The 22,187-nt window shown below is 46.2% G+C and overlaps 1 protein-coding gene across 6 annotated transcripts in view; it reads left to right on the forward strand.

The window, feature by feature from the left end:
* The window catches only part of KCNMA1 (potassium calcium-activated channel subfamily M alpha 1), a 722,666-nt gene that overhangs the window by 507,803 nt on the left and 192,676 nt on the right, over positions 1 to 22,187 (forward strand). For all 6 annotated transcript variants that reach the window (XM_045568450.1, XM_045568451.1, XM_045568452.1 and 3 more), the window contains 5 exons: positions 2,366 to 2,476; positions 5,620 to 5,725; positions 7,500 to 7,582; positions 11,173 to 11,242; positions 16,998 to 17,153. In XM_045568450.1, coding sequence (XP_045424406.1) covers positions 2,366 to 2,476; positions 5,620 to 5,725; positions 7,500 to 7,582; positions 11,173 to 11,242; positions 16,998 to 17,153 — 526 coding nt within the window. The remainder of the gene's footprint in view (positions 1 to 2,365; positions 2,477 to 5,619; positions 5,726 to 7,499; positions 7,583 to 11,172; positions 11,243 to 16,997; positions 17,154 to 22,187) is intronic.

The following is a 22,187-nucleotide window of genomic DNA, read 5'->3' on the forward strand; positions in this document are numbered from 1 at the left end:
CACTTCTCACACATCTTTCCTAGGGATGAATGATTTCAGAAGAGGAAGAAAGGCTGCTGGTAGATGCTTGTTCAGTTCTTTGCGTACAAGATGGGAAAGGATGGATGTTCAGGCATTTCCCTATACCTATCATTGATTTAAGTCCAGCTTTGAATAACTAGGCTTATGCTGGTGCAGAACTTTGAACTTTACAATGCCTGGTGCAAGAGGCTGGCTGGGTGATGTTAACCTCTCAGCTTCCCCGTGGGAAGGCATATTGAATGGGAATGAGTAGCTTGCCCAGGGTGACACACGTCCTTGGTAGCAGAGCAGGGAATCCTATCTGTCTTATTTTCATATCCAAGTGAAAGAAACGGCCCCACCCATATATCTGTCCTGTGGGAATACCCACACATTGGATTCATGTTGGCCTTGCTCTTAATCTTGTAAGTCCACAGGCAGATGGGGCAGAAAACATTAGGATGGCACCAAGCAGCCCCATTGTCATTTGTAGGGAGGTCAGGTCAGGAGGGGAATCCATTTCTCTGTCACTTTGTACACACTGAACAAATTCAAAATCAGAAATCTTATTCAGAACATGCAAATTCATCTGCAGGGTTTGGTCCATATAAAAGCACATGTACCACAAGAAACATTTTAAGATATGATGTGATAAAAATGTGTATAATCCAAGTGTTCAACTTGTATATTATGATATACTGTGTATTTCACAGCCTTATAGGAAAGAGGGGGTTAGTTTTGCAGGCTTTGGACATAAAATTTGGACGGGTGGCCAAGGGACCTCCCTCCACCTAGCAGGTCCTGGCGAGAGAGGAGAGCCGTCATGTTAAGACTGCTCTTCTGCAGTAGCCATTGGCACTCTTCCCTCCCCTCGATGGCCTCTGCCTGCCTGATTGCTAAGTGTACCACCGTAACAATAACAGTTCATAATGGTGATATTATTAACTGCATCGTGCATATTATTGATTTACTCTTTGTTCTGCATCATTATCCTTTTGCCAATGAGTTTACTGTATTATTCTCACATACTTAGTCAAGCACCAAATTACAATGAAAGGGCAGGCTCTTGTAATGGCATCTAATGGAACATTGCATAAGCCATCATCATTGCCTCCTATTATGGGCTGCCTCCAGCCAATGAGCTTTCTGCCTTATTGGAATGTGCACAGAGCAATTATGCAGTGCAAGGGGCCTGGCTATTCTAAATTTTACCCAGGAAATAACCATGCTGCATGTTCACCACCTGCCCGGGTCTCAAAGCACAGCTAGCGATTCAGGCTCCGTCACTCTCAGCCTGAGGGAAACAGGGACAGGAGCCGAGCCCCTTAATAGGTGCACTGGAAGCCGGTGGCTTTATTTCTACAGTCAGTCCCCAGCATTTGTTCTTGCAGCTCACTCTTGCATTGAAGTGCTTACCCCTGATTGTGCATTCTGGAGCAAAATATACACAGGATAGCCTGGTGCTAAAGTCAGATTAATCCATAAGCCCGAAGCTGTTGGAGGGACTGTTAAGCTCAATAGTTCTGAAAGAGGGGATCGTCTCAGAGTGAGTCACTATTTCCAGAAACAGAAGTCTAAACCATCCTAGAACAAGGCAAGCAACTCCAGCCTCATCCTTTTCCTGGCTTCCCCTATCTTGAGGCCCTGGAAACCCCAGGCACCCCAAGCAAGGCACCCCCTGGGGCCGCACAGCCAGCCGGCATGATCTTCCATTCCACGGGCATCCCATCCCCATTTAGCCCTGAGTGATGCTCACTTACTGTAAAGTGTTACATGCCCCCATTGTCGGAGGAGTTATGGTGGAAAAATGCAAAATTTCCTTTTTACTGCTTATGGCCAGCAGAGCCTATAACGTGTCAGGCTGCACATTAGCCACCCTGATAAAAGTCCGCTTTCTTACACACAAAATCATCGTTTCAGCAAGATTTGTTATCTCATTACCTGATAAGCTCTATGTCATAAACCAAGACTCATATAGTAAATCTCCCGGGAGGACGCTTTGTGGGCAGAAAGGGAGAGATATGAATCTGCAAGGGACTTGATAATGCAGCATTTAAGCGCAAGCATAATGTCACTTATTGTTAAATGCATAAAACCACTTGGCCAAACGGTTGGGCTTTTAATAGGATTTTTGTGCAGCATCAGGTGAGAAGCCATATGCCTTTTCTGTCTAGGAGTCTCTGAGCACCTGCTAGCACCGCTGCTTTGCCTCACGGGCCTCCAGGGATGGTAGCTGGGCCTTCAGGGAGGCGGAGGGAGGAGAGGACTGCTTCCCTGCAGCTGCCGCGCTTGCTCTGTCTTGCCAGGGTGGGATGCAGGTCATCTTGCTGGGCCCGACCTGATCTAACCGGCCTTTCCTGTTCAGGCACATTGTGGTCTGTGGACACATCACTCTGGAGAGTGTTTCCAACTTCCTGAAGGACTTTCTGCACAAAGACCGGGATGATGTCAACGTGGAGATCGTTTTTCTTCACAAGTAAGAGGCTCTTGCTGTTACCAGACCCTCCAGCCAACCACGCACAGCCTGGGGGACTCTCTGAGGGTCTGTGAGAGAGGTACTGATGGGGGTGGCAGTGGGAATCAAGGTAGAGTTGAGCAAGTCACGATCCCTGCTGGCCTCATTGGAGAGGACGTTACTGAACCAATGAGAAGGGGAGTCACACACTGGTCCAGTTGTGAGAGCAGAGCCTGCCTCTGCAGAGGCAATTCTGGGACCACATCCGAGTTTCTCTCTGGAAGAAATAGCAGTGGAGTTCATTATGGGTCCAACTCGTCGTTACTGACCCTGCAGCAGTCTGGTGTGTTTGGTGGGCCGCAGTGTCTGGTGTGGGGTGATTAGCTGTGTGGTGTGGGTACGTTAGGAGTGCAGGAGTGAGACAGAGACCAAGCAAGACACCGGCATCAGAGGAAGCAGGTATAAGGTAGTAATCAGCACAACTGCTGTTCCTGGGAGCCTCCGGTGTGGCGCCCTAGGCGGGCCCCTGAGCATGCAGTCTCTCATTTAATCCACAGGCAGAATAAAAGCACATGCTCTGGACTCAGGCTCCTCAGTCTGAATCCTGACTCAACCAGTTACTGGCTGAGCCAATTACTTAACCTCCATGTGCCTCAGTTTCCACATCCATAAATCAGGGAGAGAACAATGATTTCCACCTTGTTGGGCTGTCATGAGAATGAAATGGAACAATCCATGTGAAGTGTGCAGAGCACAGTCAGGCATGCAGTAAGTGCTCAGTAAGTGTTAGTTATTAGCACGAAAGGTGAAATATATTAGGCAGCACAGTCAGTTTAGGAGGTAGGTCTTATCGTGCATGTGAGGTGAGGAAAGCAGCGATCTCCCTTCCACCTGATGTTGTTGGGGTTTTAAGCTTTGCCTGATCCCCCTTTTTAGGTAAAAAGTGGTCTGCCACAGGAGGGGAGAGAATTAGGGGGCCCTGCCATGTTGACATGGATGCTACCATGGTCATCATCTTTTATGGAGACGGGGCTATTCAGGGGCCAGTCCTGGCACCACGTTGCAAAAGGCCAGGGAAGAGCTGCCATGCTGGCGTTGAGTCTGCATGGTGTCGGCCACTCAGGGCTCAGTCCTGCTCTGAGGGCCCAGTGAGGCCAACCTCCCTGCAAACTGCCCGTTCTGTGCATGCCCTTCCTCTGGCATTTGTTCACAGAATGCCAAACTTCTGACTCGCCACTCCGGTGGAGCACTAGCCCTTTTCTGCTCCACACTGACTTCTCCAGACTCTTAGAAGACAGACCAGGCTGTGGTGGCACAGGAGCAGGTGCCTGCAGGTCCAACTCAGTGCTTGGCTGCTGATTGCCAGCTGTGGGGCCGGCTCTCTGCTGGGCGTTTTGGAAAGTTCAAGAGGGGTATAGTGTGCAGGTTATGCCCTCATATCAGTTGGGCATTTCAAGATGAGCATGTGTGCAACCATCGGAGGACAACATGAACCCTCTATTATCCAAGGAATGCCAAAGGCAGTTTAATTGAGAACTGCATGGGGCATCTCTCTCAGGGAGAGGCCAGGCTACTGGCACCACCAGGGCAGGCTTCCGACAGAGGCACGACTTGCAATGGGTGTGGGAGAGTGGGTGGATTCGCAGGCAACCACTCTTCTGTTACCCATGGCTTTAGTTTGACTAAACAAGCTGGCTGCTAATGGTTCAATTGCTAGGATTCACCTTTGTGTCCCCAGCATCTGTCAACATTAGACTCATAGTAGATGGCCCAGTTAATTAACCTCTCCAAGCTTTGGGTTAATGACATGTTTTGAAGTTTAAATAAGTTAATATTTGTCAGTCTCTTAGAACGCTGTCTGCCATATCGTAAACACCCCAAAATACTATTTTTATTATTACTAAGGACTTAATAAATGTGAGGCAAGTGTTGGCTATCATAGTCCCTGGCATATAGTAGGTTCTAACTAAACATTGTCTCTCAGTGCGTAGCACAGAACCTCTTAGAGTATATTTTTCATCTCTTCAGAATTAATAGTCAATCAATTTTTTCATCTTTGTCATCCCATGGGAAAGGCACAGTTCAGCACTGAGACGTGTGATGCATAGTACACCTGTATGTAAATCAAGAATAGTACTGAGACTAAATTGTGGCTGTTAAGAGTTGACATTTTTTGATCCAGGCCTTGGGAGATGAGAAGTCCATGAGGCAGAGAAACAGGGGAAGGCTCTTGGTGGAGCAGATAGCAGGATGGCTCTGCCACGTGGAACTTCAGCTCATCTCCGATTATATCAGGGTTCTCCAATGAAGCAGATCAGTAGGAGATAGAGCTACAGATGTAGACATATAATTTATATATCCATATATCTAATATAGTTGCAGATATAGATAAGTATATGTATCTATATATTGATATATCTACCACCATCTATGTCCACCTATCTGTCTATACATATGAGGAATTGGTTCACTTGGTTATGGAGGCTGAGAAGTCCTACAATCCTACAATCTGCCAGCTGCAAGATGGAGACCGAGGAAAGCTGCTGGTGTCATTTAGTCTGAATCCGAAGGCCCGAGAACCAGAGGAGCCAGTGGTGTGAACCCCAGTCCAAGGGCAGGAGAATGGAATGAGATGTCCCAGCTCAAGCAGGCAGGCAAGAGGCAAAGGGGACACATTCCCCCTTCCTCTGCTTTATTGTCCACTGAGGCCCTCAGAGAACTGCATGACACCCTCCTGCAGTGAGGAGGGTGATCCACTGGACTGAAGTCGCTGATTCAAATACTAATCACCCTGCAGACACCCAGGAATAATGTCTAATTTGGGCACCCCATGGTACAGGCAAGGTGACACATAAAATTACCTGTCACACTAGTGTCCCAGCCCAGCTTCTCTATTCATAAAATACGGATCCCATTCATGATGAAGGCTAAGACATACTGCCCCGTAGGCTTTGGCTTTTGTAAAGGCCCTGGGCCTCTTTATTCTACCTTGGTACTGGTTTGGTTTCACTTGGGCTGGGGTCTTACTTCTCTTGAGTGTGATAGGGGCTGCTTTGACAGCCACAGCCTTTCCCCAGGGCTCACTGCGGAAATCGGAGAAGGGAACCGAAATCCCTGAGTCTGAGTCTGCTATGTTAACGGCCATTTCTTCTCTCTCTGTGCAGCATTTCCCCTAACCTGGAGCTCGAAGCTCTGTTCAAAAGGCATTTTACTCAGGTGGAGTTTTATCAGGGTTCAGTTCTCAATCCGCATGATCTTGCGAGAGTCAAGGTAAGGAGGAGGTGATTTCTGCTTTTACTGTATCTTGCGGGGGGTGGGCGGTGCCTAACTCTGTGGTGAGGGGAGATGCCTCGTAGGATGTTAACAGTCATCCCCTAAACCCCTGGTAAGATAAGTCAGATATCACCAACCTTGACATCACCCTTCCACCGGCCTCCAGACCTCATTCTGCGGGCACATATTAGACTACCTATAAGCCCACCGCACTTGGACTATCATAACGTAAAACTTATTAATATTTTGCTGGTTCCCTCAGTATCAGCTGCTGCTAAGGGAAGTAGACCAGTTGTACAGACTCAGAAGTCTTATACACACAACATAAATAATCAAGTAATTCCCATCTTGAATACTTAAGTTAGACTCAACATAGCTCCAACATCTGTTATTTACACCTGAAAGAAACATTAGTGTAAAGTATAAAATAAAATTTTACTGAGCCATAAAATGTTTTGTGCCCACTTTTTTTCCCCCCACCAAAGACTCCGGGTGCAAAACTAAACATGGAGGTATCTGACATCTCTTAATAATGGGCTAATATTTCTTTCCAGAACCTGCTAAGTTAGAATCTTTCATAAAGCACACCTGAGGCTTAGAAGGGAAAGGTACACAGCAAAATGGCATCTGCCACTTTATTCGTTTGATATAGATTTTGTAAGCATGTTCAATATTTGCACGCCGATGGGTGTTCATTAATATTGTGAATTCACTGAAGTCTAAATGCTAACTGTGGTCACCACATAATTCTGTAAATAAGATAATTGGGCAACATGAATAATCCAAAAGGATTTGGGTAAATTCTTTGCATTATTAAAGAAATCGAGAGGCAGTTTGTGACATACTATGGAGGAGATCATGCCCTCCCTCCAAATGCAGGAATGGCCCCCTAAGTACAACACACCGAGTAGGACAGATTGCAGACCTGGGCTGGCACTGAGAATTCTTATGCTTATATAGCCCAGTTAATCTTAATATTATCCAGACATGACCCAAGTTATGGCTAATGCGAAATCTTATGAGAACATAGAGAAAATAGTTATTGTTCATGGACCTCATTTAAATGCAAGCAATTATTAGCACATCAAACTCATGGTCCCCTCTAAGGAATAAACCCCTTTAGGCTCGTGTTTAGGTAAGTCAGGAGGTTGTATTTTGAGGTCATTTGTGACATATCATTTCATACACATAGAGCTGTTATCCTTTGAGTATCGGAATACTAATGCAATGCTAAACAATATGGAGCTGTTATCTGATTTAGGGCGCTGATCTCAGTCCCCAGATAATAAAGACATAAAAAAGGTTGGATGCAGGACTTTGGGGGTCTGCATTTCTGAATCTCTAACTACTCAGTGAACTTGCTAACCTGGGAGAAGGGGTTTAGGCCACCTGCCTCTGTTTCCTGGCTGGAGGAATTAGGAGAATGGTGTAGACGGTTGAGAAAGGAAGTGGGGAAGGGACGGAAAGACTTCATTAATTGTTATTTAAAGAAATCTGGAAATCCTACATGCAAGCGCCTATGCCAAATGAAAAGTATAATTACCAAGGTACATGTTGTACCCTCCAACAGCAACAAGATGAAATGTTTATACCGTAACAAGGTCTTGCAACCTACACTTTTGACAAAAACTATAATCTCTCAAGCTTGTTTTTTTTTTTGCTTTCCTTGCAAAGCACCAGGTTCTCCAAGAGCTGTCAACAGAGAGAGACTGCAGTCGAGCGTGGCTATTTATATGTTTGTGTTCTGTGATTTTTCCTTTTGGTGTCTTAGATAGAGTCAGCAGATGCGTGCCTAATCCTTGCCAACAAGTACTGCGCTGACCCAGACGCTGAAGATGCCTCCAACATTATGAGGTAACTCGGGGGGCTGGGGAAGGCCCAGGGCTTGGCGCCCTGTGTCCCGCTTGTGGCTTTTTGGGGTCCTCTGCAGAGACTATCTCTGCGAGACCTTCTCTGCCTCCTATGCCACCCCATCAGTCATGGCCCACATGTGCCTGGGAGCCCAGGCTGCAGTGGGTGAAGAGGACAGTGGTGCAGAGGGAACTGCCAACAGGAAGCTCACTGTCCCCAGACTGCAGCTCTGGGACTCACAGGTGGCCATGGGTTTGAGATTCCTTGAGACAGAACTAGAAAAGGAAAGATAGATTCACATAGGTACAGGCCTGAATTAAGGTACTGTGTTTCCTAAGGGGAATTGGACCTGAGATATCTTAACTGGGGGTGATTTTGCCTCCCAGGGGACATTTTGCAATGTCTGGAGTTGGCTTTGGTTGTCACGACTAGGGGATGGTGCCGCTGGCGTCTGGTGCGTGGAGGTCAGAGATGCTGCTAAACATCCTGCAACGCACAGGACGGTCCCCACAGCAGAGAATTATCTGGCCCAAAATGTCAGTAGTGCCAAGTTTGAGAAACCCCTTGTTAGGGCTTTCCATGCACATCTGTAGCGTGCTGATTAGCGTCACCCAAAGAGGGGTTCATGGGCCAATTAGCTTGCTTCAGCCAGTTTCCCAAAATTAAATAGTGTTCTTCACTGAAAGCTTTTTCAGTGCTTTTAATACTAACATGAATCTTGGAGGTGATGTATTAGAGAGGATGTATCAAGCTTATTTTACTACAAACCACGCCCCCCCCACCCCCGCATTTGTTTTTTCACAGAACATCTGGTGGGAGGACACTCTGGGAAGCATTGCCCAGTGGCTTAGGCCCACATACTGCTAATCTCAACCCTGACTCCAATACCTTGTTCTTTTCTCATTTCAGAAGAAAAATTGTTCAGTTTTTGTGCTTTCCATAGATCCGTAGTTGCAGCGTGCAACTATGAAATGACTAAAAAGTCAAGACATTTCACTGCAGGTCGTTAAAGGCCTTTTGGAATTCATCTCCTCTCTCTTGTGTAAATTGCAGAATGGTTATGAGGGCTGAGGGGAAACAACAAAGAGAACCTTCTGGGGAGGAGCTGAACTGAGAGAAAACATTGCATCCCCACTGCGTTCCCAGGAACTCTGGCCTAATTGTGAACAGCCATCCCTGGGGCCAAAGATTTCCCCTTTGTTGCAGCTTGGTGTGCTGTGTCCCGGGGATTTACCTGAGGTTGAGGGTCAGGAAGTTGCCTCTGTGGCATGACAGTGCTTGCATCTCCTTTTCATCAGTGGCCCCAAGTGACATGAGCTTTCCCATCAGTGAGGGGGGGGGACATTCCTCCAGCGCACTTGGGAGGAGTGAGTCCTCCCCAAAGCCTCTGGTCCTTGTGTCTGGCAAGCAACATCTGGCACCATCTTCTCGTTCCACTCACTTTTCTTTGGCAACAGGCTCAGTGCAGTTGTTTTAAGGAGGTTGATGCATGAACTCTAGTGAGCACTGGGCTTGCCAGGCTGCGGAGACAGGGTGGAGACCGGCTTTACACCTGGCCTGGTCCCTAAGGAGTGACAGTTGAACAGTGACTACACTAGCCTCAGCTTAGGGTGTGTCACCTGTCCCTTTCTTTGAAGTAAGTAGGGTTTTTATCCTTTGTCATGTTTTTCTGTCATTTGAAATGATGAAAGTGTAGCCCTTAAGGAACCAGGCTTCATTTTTTTCAAAGTTCCAAATGGAAAATGGAAAGAAGATGAAGCTTAACATTTTTACCCCACAGAGGAAGTCTGGGGCTGACATGGCTTTTTTTTTTTTTTTTTTTTCCCCAAAGTGAATAATGGAAGTGAGTAATATCTTTGAAATGGGCATTTCTCTTAATTGCAATATTTTATTCAAACCCTGACTGTGATGGGGTTAATATGAAGACATGTAGGTACCAGGGTGATTGGCAGGATGCCAAGGCATAGAAATTACTGGTCAAAGGTAGTATCAGAGATGCAATTAAATAGAACCAGAACTGAGGCCCAGGCAGCAAAAGGAAATGGGAAGTTCAGGGTTAAAAATGGGCTCTGTCTTTCCCTTATTTGTATAATCTTCCTTCCTCTTTAATTTAATGAGCCCAATCTGCCCCTTTTGAAATTAAAATGTCAAAGACCCATTTGAAATGAGCTAATGCAGAAAACTGGCTGAGGCTGTGAAGTGCGAGGCGGGGGTGGGGGCTGACAGAGGCTCAAAGGCCCTGAGTTATAAGTTTGGGCCAACACCACACTTTTTCAAAAATAAAATGAAATCCTTCAAGTGCAAAAACCCAGGGTGGATTTGCGCTGGAGAGGCTTTAGCATGAGCCGTTTCCTAAATTCACAAGTTGCAGCTTTGCAGAAAAAGCTGCTCCCTGACTGTCTTCTCTTCATCTTTGCACAGAAAGGGGTGAAGTGGAGAGCTCTGCTTGGTGGGAAGTTTACGGGGGCGGCCGTCATACACGCATTTCTGATTAGGCTTAGAAGGTGGGCCTTTCTGTGGAATTCCATTCTTTAGCCTTCCTTGTCACAAAAGGAAATGTACAATGTCACCTGTGACAGAGTCGGTGATGACAAAAACCATAACTTACACGTGGAGAGAGCTTTTAATGATTTCAAAGCATTTTCACATCTGGTCTCCCATTTGCTGCTCATACCAAGCCTGTGAAGTAAATAAAGCAGGTACTGTTGCCCCCGTGTCCAGATGAGGAAACAGGAACAGAGAGCACAGGGATTTCCTGAAGGTCACCCAGTTCATGAGTACAATAGCTGCGACTGGAGCCCAGGTGTTTCCATTCATCCGCTCCCTGCCCCTCCAGCACAGCCATTGACTAGGGCGGCAGGGGAGGGTGGGGGTGGGCGCCAGCGGTGTTCAACACTGCATGGCCTGAGGGCAGGCGGGGGGCAGTTTCCCACCAGATCGTGACCCCCGCAAGGCCTTGGCACTCATTTTGAATCAGCATCCAAGTCATCCTTTAGACTCTGTTAGCTACGGAAAGGCTGAGACCTTGCCCCCATCCTAACAGCCCTGCTTAGAAATCATTTTTGTGAGAATGGCCAAGTGTGTGTCACAATTAGAACCATTTGTCATGCTGCTTGTTTGATTTTCATTGTTGTCTCAAGTCGTTAACTTGGAGAATTGGACTCAGAGCAGATTGTTTTGTGGCTGGTCCCTGGGGTGTTGGAGATGGCAAGCCTCTGGCGGGAGGCCACAGGATTGGAGCTTGCTTTCGCTGTCGAGATGTCTATAGGGTCAGTAAGCCCGTGAGCCCTGCACCAGGTTCCCCCCCTCCTCCAGCACACACGGGTACAAATCCCATCCCCAAGGCATCACAGGGACCCTCAGACTTCTTATGCCCAGGACGCCGATGTGCTGTTTTGTAACTTCTTTCTCACACTACCAAGAGATACGGTGGCGGAAACACAGTTTATCTTGGCCCAGTGTCTGCCACCCCTCTGGACGGCACTGGCTGCTGGCCCCACAAGTGTCCCATTGGGAGATAATCGTATGACTCTCTGCCTCAGACTCCATGGGTAAGGCAGACCCTGCCTCAGCTTCGGTTCTTTCTTTTTCAGAGTCATCTCCATAAAGAACTACCATCCAAAGATCAGAATCATCACGCAGATGCTGCAGTATCACAACAAGGTAGGACAGTGAGAGCCGGTTCCAGGCCAAAGACAATGCAGGGGTCCATTTCCTCCCCGTCACCATGCAGCCTCACACATGCTCATGTGCCCACGTGTGTGCACACACCATTGCGGTTCAAAGGGCTGGGTGAGAGGCGTGGTGGTCGAAGATCTCCCTGGCACATTTCTTTAATCCAGACTTGTTTGCAATTGCTCACTGGAAGGAAGCTCTTTCACACATAGCCTCATTCATTCAAGAAGCATCTATTGAACTCCTTGGTTCAGAAATATTGATGTATTCTTAGACCCCATTTGCACCTAAATTACAACTTCCATTCTGATGTGCTGTAGTCATTTCTTCAGTCAATATTTGTTGAACACCTACTATGTGGTTAGCACTCTACCCAACACCCAGAGGGATATAAGTGAAGAAGTAGCCCTATTTCATGCCCTCAGGGAATTTGCAGTTAAGGTGTAGGAAGTGTCCCAGGTAAGTGATAGAAGTTCTCACTCTGAGACCAGGTGAACTTGAAAGGGTGGAGAAGGTGGAACAGATTCTCAAATTTAGGGTAAGAAATTTGCACAGTTGAATTTGGGAAAATTGTTGGCTATCCAGAGACTAAGCATGAAGGAATTTTCCTAGTGTTACAGTTACAATGGGGCACTGATTGGAAAGAAAACAAACGTCTGGAGTCTATGTTGCTTCCCTGTGATTACGTCTCAGTAAACCAGAGTCCAGTCTCTCATTCAAAGGCAATGCTCCTTCACTAGTCAGTAAACTTCCACGAAAACAGCTTTGGGGGAGGGAAGGTGGCACCTTTCTCTGTTTGGTATGGTACCAGTTATCTCCTTAATGAAGCTGAGAAAACCGGGGGGTTGCTTAGTACCCGGAGCCAGGTGTCCTGTCTGAACAGAATAACTCCCTGCTGGGTTATGAGTGAGCGTGTGGCCCCTCTTATAGGCCATATTCCCTACGAAATAGGCAGTCAGGTGACTCAGAGAAGATCCCATTCTGCCAAATGCACCAGCGCTGTGCCATTATTTCTTAATTGCTGGCAAGTGCTAGCCCATTTTACCGTGTGGAGGTCCATCAGAGGCCATTGTTGAATGAAGCCTGCTGTCATGACTGGCCCACCGCTCGGACCTGCTGCCCACTGCCAAGGATTGCCCGACCCTCGGCAGGTGGCTCCACTGTGGAGCGTGCTGTGCTCCAGCCTGGGGGTTTGGTGGTGGGGACCCAAGGTCGCATTCTCCTGTTTGTCTCTGAAAAACCCAAGGATGCTGAAGAGATAAAGTGAGGATATTGGTAAGGCACAGGCGTCAAGCTGGAGAAGTTTTTGACAGCAGTCTCTGCAGGTGGTGGTGAGTTTTATTAGCAGGGCTATGACTGGTGACAGCTCCTGCAGCAATGAGCGCTCCCTCTTTCATTTGTCATTTGAAATTTCATTTAGTGTGGGAGTACTTTAAGCTGTTGTTTAGATTTTTGGCTGAGTTTAGATTGAATGAGAAAATTAATGTTGTATGTTTAGAAAGGGATGTCAGTTCCTTTTTTTCTCCTTCCAATGAGTGCCGATGCAGCATCTTCAAGAAATTAAGGAAGATTTCAGCTATGTGGTTCTTGTCAAACTCAAAGTAGCTCAACCGGCCTATGATCCAGACAGTCCCTGGTCAGGAATCACATGATCATAGCAACATGAATGTCTTTGGCAAACCTCTGCATGGTAATTATTCAGGAACAATGAGGAAGATATCAACCGATCCATGATGATTACTTAAAACACATTTTATTTAGAACCATTCCAATCTATTTGGGTTTCAGGTTTAGGCAAAATGACTTACAGATCCCTGTGAGATTAGTAAGGACACAAGAGACAGAGTGACTTTGACACGGGATATTTTTCTCTATCATTTCATTTCTGTCTTCTAGAGCAAGAATAGAACGCCCACTCATGGTTTATCATCTCATTCCTTGTAGAATTCCAAATGGGCATTCTTCACTCTGCTCTATAATTTTGCCCTGTTTCCTAAGATGCTTGCACCTTACCCTTTTAAATATATTTTTCTTCCTCTCTCCTTTCAGTATTTTTTTCTTCCTCTCTTGGCACTTTCTCTGCACCCATCTTAGATGCCCAGAGATCTCCATCCATTAAAACTTGCTTCCAGGAGAGAATCTGGTATGTGTGTAAAGTTATGACACTATGAACACATTCCCAGGGATAGCTGATTCCGTATTTGGATACCAGACTTGACATATAAAGAATTCCAGTCCCCTGTGATCTAATGATGATGGTGTTCTAAGGCCTGGAGGGAAATCAGGAAGCTGCCGACTTTCTCTCCATGTAAAACTGGCCCTGAGTTTGTCATCATAATAATCACAGACATTTGTGTCATATTTTATGGTTTTAAAATAGCTTTGACATCCATTATCTCCTTTAGTCCTCATTGGACCATCTGTGCATTTCAGCGTCCCAGTGTAACTTCAGACCAAGGGGTCTAAGCTCTGTCACAGACAGAACAACTCTGCGGGGCATGAATCGCCATCACTCAGCAGCCAGTGAGCCAGGAGACAGAACAGCTAACTGCCACTGTCACTTCAAATGGAGCCACAGCCCATTGAACCAAGCACTGGTTCCTGAGAGTAGGCTTTAGAGAAGGGCTGGTGCTCGCCAAAGTGTATCTTTTTGATACCACTAGAATTGGTGGAGAGAAACACTTTCAGTCTGGCCATCTCTAAACACAGAAGAAAGACGGTGCAGGGCATTTTCCGATGTGAGTGTAAATGGCTTGAAGCTCTTCAAGGGAAGAGTGGTTTATGATGTCTTGGAAAAGTGTCACTCCTGATGATTTACCTATTAATGGATTTTTTTATTTTCCAGCAGCCTCTAGTAAAAGAGGCCTTTGTCTCTGGAAGCCAAATCCCAGTGGCCCAATGCAGATGCAAGTTCTTTGAGCATTCTCGCTATAAAACTCGGCACTCCAGCCATAGTGTTGAAGTGTTTCTTCTCTCATGCCCTTCTCTGTAGCTCCTGGTGGCTTCCCCAAGTTGTAGACAGTGAGAGATGGAATCGGGACTGGAATTCATCTCTTTGGTTTCCCAGGACAGCCTGTTGTCACCTCCTTCTCTGTGGGATGAGGGGTAGTCCGGTAGCAGAAGTGGAGGGAGGTCCTGGTCCTGCTAGACCTGCTCATTAAACTCTCCAAATTAGAGAGGATTTGCCTCCAGATGTCTGTGCAGTAAAGCTGGCATTTCCCACCAAACCCAAACTCCCTCGAACGAAATAGGACAAAGTTGCCAGAAACAACAAATTTAAGTTCCTGGGTCAATCTCCTCTCTTTGCTTCATGCACACAGATTTCCCTCCCAGCCTCCAACATGTCCCCCACACTCCCTGCCCCGTGGCTGGGGAAAATGTGATGGTCACAGGGGAGGCCAGGGGAGCCCGAGACAGGGAACAAACTTGACTTCCCTGTGTAATAACATGTCAAATACGCCTGAGGAACTCAAGCCAGACGGGGACATGAGGGACCCCAGGACGAAACACCAGGGCCTTATATCCCGAGGGACTTTCTTGGAATGGTTTTGCTAGTTTGTTTGAAGGTGCCGTGAAGGTCATGAGACATCTCTCTACGGCTTGGATCTAACAAAAATCTCCTTGTAAATCACGATGATTTACTTGTGTATTACTTAGATTGAATTCTCCTCATTCTTCTCAGATAATGTTACAGCAAATGAGTATTTCTCCACTTAAACCGATGTGCTCTCTGTGATGTCAGGAAAGGGAAGGGGAAAGTGGCCGTGTGAGGCCAGGGAAGAGCCAGGAGAGAAAGGGGACACCGTGCAGAGCCCAGTCGTTGGAATTGAGTATAAGACGTGGGACATTCCCATCTGCTATGGCCCCTGCAGGGGACAACTTGAATCACACTCTCCTCAGGGAGAATACAGTCATCTCTCCCAGGAGAAACCACTGCTGTCTGAGGGTGCACAAGATCGTCACAGAAGTGGATTTCACAAGAAGGAATTTCACAAGAGTGGTGTTTCCGAAAGCAGAGCCTGGAGCCCTTGGATTTGTTCTTTGTTTCCACAACGAAGTCTTCCATCCTTCTGGTTCAACTATTGTACATTGTTCTGAAAATGAAGGAAGGCCTCCTTTGGTGCTCTTCGCGTTTGCTGATATGTGCAGAGAAATACTCATTTTAGGGCCATAGAATCTTGGCATTAGCAGGACCTTTGGAAGGGCTCTCTGATTCAACCTCCCATGCAAAACAAGAGTTCTTTCTCCAGTGACTTGGAGAAACACTTACTAAGTCTTAGGGACACAAAGACCTTATATTTTTCAAGGCAATCTTCTCCATTTAGTGGACAAATTACATTATTAGGAAGGTCCTTCATAAAACAAATGAAAAAACTGCTTTCTTATAACACAAACCAGTCAGTTCTGGTTCTGGCTCTAGAACAAAGCCAGACAAACCTAACCTTGGATGAGGCAGCCTCAGAGGTATTCAGATGGAACCATCCTGTCTCCATGGGGACGTGACCCTTTTTCAGGCCAATCATGGCTGGCTCTCTTAGCTGTTCCTCAAAAGATCTTTTCCAGACGCTCACCTCTTCTTGTCTTTGTCGCTTTTCTCTGGAAGGTATTCAATCAATCATTTCCCCTCTTTACATCTGACTTAAAACTAGAGCAAGGACTCTGGAACTAGTCTGACCAGTTCATGACAGAATGAAATGTTCATTTCCCTTCATCTGGAGGCCATTGCTAACAAGCAAATATTGGCTTTCTCTGTAATGTGTCACACGGCTGGCCTACAATTTGAGGTTTTACTTACCCACACTCTTAAATTTTGCTTTGTGTGCTTTCTTTCTTCCCCCCTCTCCTGACTGCTGCCAAGTTAGGTCTTCTCATTTTGAATTTATATAGTTGATTTTTTTAAAACCTAAATGCTATGCTTGACATTAAGGCCTTGTAAATCTTTTCAGTTTGGTCTTTTGCTGGTTTTTCCAACTCTGAAGAACTTTTTTAATTTCAAGTCTTTCATTCAATGTATTACCTATGACTCTTTGCTTCATGCCACTTAAAATAATGGGATGAGCATGGCTTGGGGTCCTAATTGTTGAATAGGAACAGTCTGTGTGCAAGAGATTGTAAGTGTCTGCACTGTGACTTACCTGATGATGTAGGGCAGTGGTTCTCAAAGCATGGCCCCCAGATGACATCATCAGCATCACCTCCAACATGTTAGAAATGCAAATTCTCCAGACCCACCCCAGATCTACCGAGTCAGAAACCTGAGGGGCCAGCAATCTGTGTTTTTGCAAACGCTACAGGTGATTCTGATGCCTTCTCAAGTCTGGGAGTCCCTGATCTGGAGTACTGGGAAGGCAGGTAAAAAAGAAATCCCCAACACACAGGCACATGGCAGTCTTATGGACTGTTGGAGGAGCCAGTTTATGAACAATCTAGCCAGATGTCCCGGTGACACAGGCTGATGTGTCTGCCACGAGAAGAAGTTCCTCTATTCTCTATTTGGTTAAATCACACACCCAAGGGGAGGACTTGGACTTGGTAGGTACAGAAGCAACATTCTAGAGAGACTGAAGTCTGATGAACACAAGAGTTGAATAAAACCCCAAACATCAGACCCAGGTGAGGAGAGAAAGAAAGGATGAGTCCGGAGGACCCCAAGTGGTTGGGCAATGCTGCATTTCCCGGAAGACATCTTAAACAACTGAACGTCTAACAAAGCAAGCTCTCATACCTGTTTTTGTTTCCACAGGCCCATCTGCTAAACATCCCGAGCTGGAATTGGAAGGAGGGCGATGATGCAATCTGCCTCGCGGAGCTCAAGTTGGGCTTCATCGCCCAGAGCTGCCTGGCTCAAGGCCTCTCCACCATGCTGGCCAACCTCTTCTCCATGAGGTCATTCATAAAGGTAACGTCTCGTCTTATTAGAGCACATTAGCCCGGGATTCTGTTTGTCGTGGGGTTGAGTAGAGAGCACAGCTTAAACTCAAAACAGATCGACAGGCTTTAACCACTTTGGTTAAGGAGAAATTCCTTGTTATGGATTTGGGCACGAGGCCAGCTTCTTTCAAAATTATGTTTTTATTTTTATTTGGCACATCCACGGCCATTAAATGATTGTTCAAAGCACAATCCTCTCTTTTTTTAGATAAACCACATGTTTATCTATCAACAAAGCCTCCGCTGTTAAAACAAAAATATGATTTATATACATTCCATATGGCACCAGAGCGCCTAAAGAAAAGAATTATCATTTTGCTCTTTTATATCAAGTGGCTGGTGGACCTCTCACTGTGTGGATAAATGCAGACCATGTGTTTGTGCTGAAGCCCAAACCCCAACAACATAATTCATTTATTTATTTCTGCACAATCAAGGAGGCCAGCAGGGCTGACATGCCGTGGTTATTTGAATGGGGTGGGGGGGAAACAAGGAACCGAGGCCTCGGCAGCAGTTTCCTTTGCACTGAGAGACAGGCCGTCTGGATGTGTTCATCTCCTCGTCAGCGGGCACCCCACAGAGCTGACTGGGCAGCCACTCTGAAGTCCCCAGAGTGGCCACTACCTGCTGGACCAACTCAGGCAGGGCCAGGTCAGGAGTTTGCTCCCAGGGCCTTGCATGGAGAGGCCACTACCCAAGACGGCTTCTGGAGCAGGGGAGGGCAGTAACTCTGGTCCTCAACCTCGGACGGTTCTTAGCTAGGCAGTCAGAGTGGCAAGCCAGCCCATAAAGCCTGTCTAGTTTGGGCCTTTCTGATTTGCTACGGGTGGCAGTTAGGCCCAGATCGGGGCTTGTATTCTCCTTCCTGTTATACAACAAGCAGAATTAGTCCGGTTGAGGTGAGAAATTAGTGAGTCACCCTGAGGTCCCACAGAGAGGGCAGAGCCCTGAGGTCAAAGGTGCGAGACCTCCTGCCTTTTGCTGCCATGGCTGCTGTATCCGCCAGCGGGTTCCTCGAGGGAGTTGAGGAAATAAGAGGGCTGGGTGGGGAGCGTGAGGACGCGGGTGTGGGGACCGTCACCCAGGGCAACTCTGAGTTGTGTTATTAGAGCAGGTGTTTTTCTAGGTCCTTACCCTTTGTACCCACATAACTGGCATTATTTAACCAATTGATAGTTAACATTGCTCTATGTAAAAGAACAAGTTGTTCTGGAGCTCCTTCTGTCACGTTAGCAATATCCATAACAAGGGATACCTTGATTTAAAAATCCTTCTGCTTTGTTCATCATGTGCCCAGAGGCCTCAGCTCAACAGAACTCGGAGCTCAGACCCAGCTTACGAATAAGGACATTGCATTCCTTTAAGTGTCTCCGTTAGTCCAGGCTGTTCTTGTCTGCGTGGATGGAACTAGGGGTGGTGGGAGGTGTGTGTGACTGTTTAGAGACGAGCCCCCGCAGTCAGATGTAGCCCAGTGTCTCCCAGGGCTTCTCTACTCAACTCGAGGAGCCCAGACCCAGATTAAAGGACTGTTACAAGAGAACTCCGGCTCTCTCAACCACGCTCCGGGGGTTTTCTTCTAGCAGGGGACGGCCTGCAGGACAGAACACGTGGTCTGCGGAGCTGGGTTCTGCTTCCTCGTGTTGGGGTGACAGGATCTTGGCAGGGCCCCACCACAGATGGGGCCACTGGACATGTGCATGTTCTGACTTTGTGGTGCCTGCATGGTAACTGGAGCTGTCTGTCACCGTTATTACCAGCAGGGAGAACTGCCCAGCTTCCCTCGGGGCCTTGTCTCTGAAGCCCAGGGCGTCCCCTCCAGCTCAGCCAATCCCATTGCCAAGCGCCTATTTAGGAAGAGCCTGTGGGAAAGGCTGGGCCTGGCCCTGGTGTAACTGAAAACACATTTCAGTTGTTGAGGGTTGTGTTACTGCATTAGTTCTGTCCAGGGCCACCTCCCTCATGTTTGGAAGTAACTCTGAATATGGCCTTTTGACACTGAGGTGGTCTCTGTGTTGGAATTCCCTAAGGTGCGTGGCCTGGAAATAACAAGGCTTCCCTTCATATATTTTTTTCATTTAAAACAGGAGCAGCCTTACTCCTGTACTCTCCATTCTATATTGTCATCTCTGTGTACTTACCTCCAAGTCCCAATCCTTGTCTCTTTTAGGTCCTGGCCAACCCCACAGTGATACTCTCCTTGGCATGTTTTATAAATTATCTCCCACTCCAGGGATCACAAAGCCCTCACTTATTTTTCTTGGTGGGGGGCAGGTGGAGAAGGAAAACTGTAAGTGGATTATTGTTTACAGAAGTCTCTTCCTTCCCCAGTGACCCCCATATCCTATGGCGGAGAATTCATCAGCATTTCCATGGGGACAGGCAGGACTATTAGGACAGAGGGAGAAGGGATAAGGCTTTGGTGACACTTGATCCTTTGGGAACACTTAGCATTTCTGGAAGCCAAAGGTAAGGTGTCAGCTCACCTTCTCCCTTATCCTGGGCAGGTAGTGTCTGTTTCTTGGATCTGGAGAACCCCTGCTCAAAGCAGAAGAAAGAGAAATAAGACTGAACAGTGAAGATATATCATAGGCAGAAGCCCAGTGACCATCCACTGGGCTTTTTATTATGCATGAGACCAAACAGCCAAATCTGAAAAGGAGGGTGATAGAGCTTGTTCAAAGAGAGAGAGACCCTTTGCATATAGGAATTACAAAGAGGCTCAGCCTAGAGGAACCAAGAAATATGGGGGAGCACTTATTTATCCCCACACTGGTGCTACTCTCAAAGATACTAACCCTAAGTAACTCCAAGTCACCACTCCTGAAAACCTCACTCCCATTAGGGTACGTTATCTCTCAAGTGATCTAAACTTTTTGGGAATATATTTGTATTTTTTTAGCTCACATCTTTGGGAGGAATGAATTCCTTAATTTTGCTAACTACTGTTAAAGATTCTTTTTTCTGGCTATTTGCGTTTAATTTAAACTTCCAGGCATGCCCTCTACAGCTTCTGGTGAGTTGGGATTTAACAAACCCATGCTCACCTCATATGCGGTACCTTCAGGAAGGAGGCTCAGCTTGGCAGCCCAGGGTCCTTCAGCTCAGCAGCTGTTGCTAAGCACAGGTTAAGCATTTTGTGCCATAGCGTCTGGTTTGAACATTCTGCGTTTGTCCTCGTGCCTGCGACGCATCTATATCTACATTATCAGCCAGGCCTGGAACATCCTGTTCATTTTCTACTATCTGATCTCCTTCCACTGCCCGACAGGTTCCAGCAAGACTCCCCCTGATGCCTTCTGTAAAGACCAACACAATAAACTAGTGTAGCCTATCTGCCATCGCCTCATCCCTGCATAAGTGGCCACACTTGCTCTCTACTTGCCCTCCTCACTTGGATGTCATTTAAAATCCACTGGTTTTGATTTTGTTTTTGTGTTTGAGCCTTACTATGTGTACTTAACTTTCTCTTCAGCGTATGGGATTTCTAATTGGGGCTTGAGCTGCCGTCTTTATAACTTGTGCTATTAATATTATTCTTACTAGGATTAGCCGTCCTAGGACATGACAAATTGTGTGTGTGTGTGTGTGTGTGTGTGTGTGTGTGTTTACAAGGAGATTAACTCTTAAAATCGTTTTTCAGTCTACGTTGAGATTTCCAACTTAGCACATTTAAATAGTTTTCAGAATTGCCAACTATTTTAACTCTGCTAATCTATCATTTTACACACACACATGCAGCCTGGAACATGGTATGCAGTCCATAATTATTTCTTTGTTGAATACATCAGTTATGAGAGTAGAGAAAATATACAAGGTGTTTCTTTTTTTCCCATTAGTCCACAAGATTTGAAATTTGTGGGTGAAATAGTCCTTCATGTCAATCACAACACAGCCTGGTCCATCACATTTTCTATTTCTGAATGAGGAAGTGCTAGGAAAATCAGACCCATGCTACTCAGATTGTATCTTGGCAGAAGTAGATGTGGCTGGACACACAAAGTATTTGTTTATTACTGCTGTGACTTTATTAAGATAAACTTTAAGTAATACATAGTATAGTCTTCACACTGATTATAGCCAAGGGAATCATTTTAATACCTTTTGTTTGGGTTATATTTGTGTGTATATATGTGTTTGTACATATGCATGTATAAAATCAATCTGGTTTAGGAGCTGGAATATAAATCAAGCAATTTTAATAATAGCTAAGATATACTGATTCCTGTGTGCTACACACTATACTAAGTGCTTTGTAAGCATTATCACATCTAATTCTCACAATTACCCTACTCAATCTCAGCACTATTGCTATCCTCAATTCACAGTGGCAGACACTACAGGTTAAGAGAAGTTCAACAACCTGCATGAGGACACACAGCTTGAAATTGACAAACTCAGGTGTTCAAACCCAAGCAAACTGGTTCCAGGTTCATTCTTGTGTATACTAAGAGGAAATATGATAAGTGATAAAAGAAAACCTTAGCTAGTGCCACCATCTTAGCATAAATCTTAGCTTTCTATGGTTCATTTTATGTAAACTATCTAATAGAGATTCCCTGAGCACCTACCATATTCCAGGTAGTGTGCTAACCACACCGGCATCCTTATGGTGAGGAGGCCCTGAGAAGCTTTAGAAGTTCTGTACTGACTTGTAAGTGCAGGCACGTGTTTGCACTGCTCCATCCTGTGGATCTTGTTTACCTTCCTCTCTGGCCAGCGCTGCAAGTGTAAAGATCACTGTGTCAAAGCAGAAGATGAGTTAGCCTTGGGCTGAGTTAGGGTAAGGAGTGAACTGGGCTCCCGAGAAGGGGTTGGCATTATTCACTGCTGTATTTGGGGGGTGAAACTAAGTGGAATCTAAACCAAGTGGATATGAAGGGCTGGGATGGCTTATGTGGGTGCTTCTGGGAGAAAGTATTTGATTTTCTAGAGGAACAACCAACTCTCTGTGTGTGTTTATCATTGAGAGAGAAAGAGAGTGCAGGTACACACACAAGAGGGA

This window comes from Lemur catta, chromosome 14 (genome assembly GCF_020740605.2).
Source record: "Lemur catta isolate mLemCat1 chromosome 14, mLemCat1.pri, whole genome shotgun sequence".
Taxonomy (NCBI): Eukaryota; Metazoa; Chordata; class Mammalia; order Primates; family Lemuridae; genus Lemur; species Lemur catta.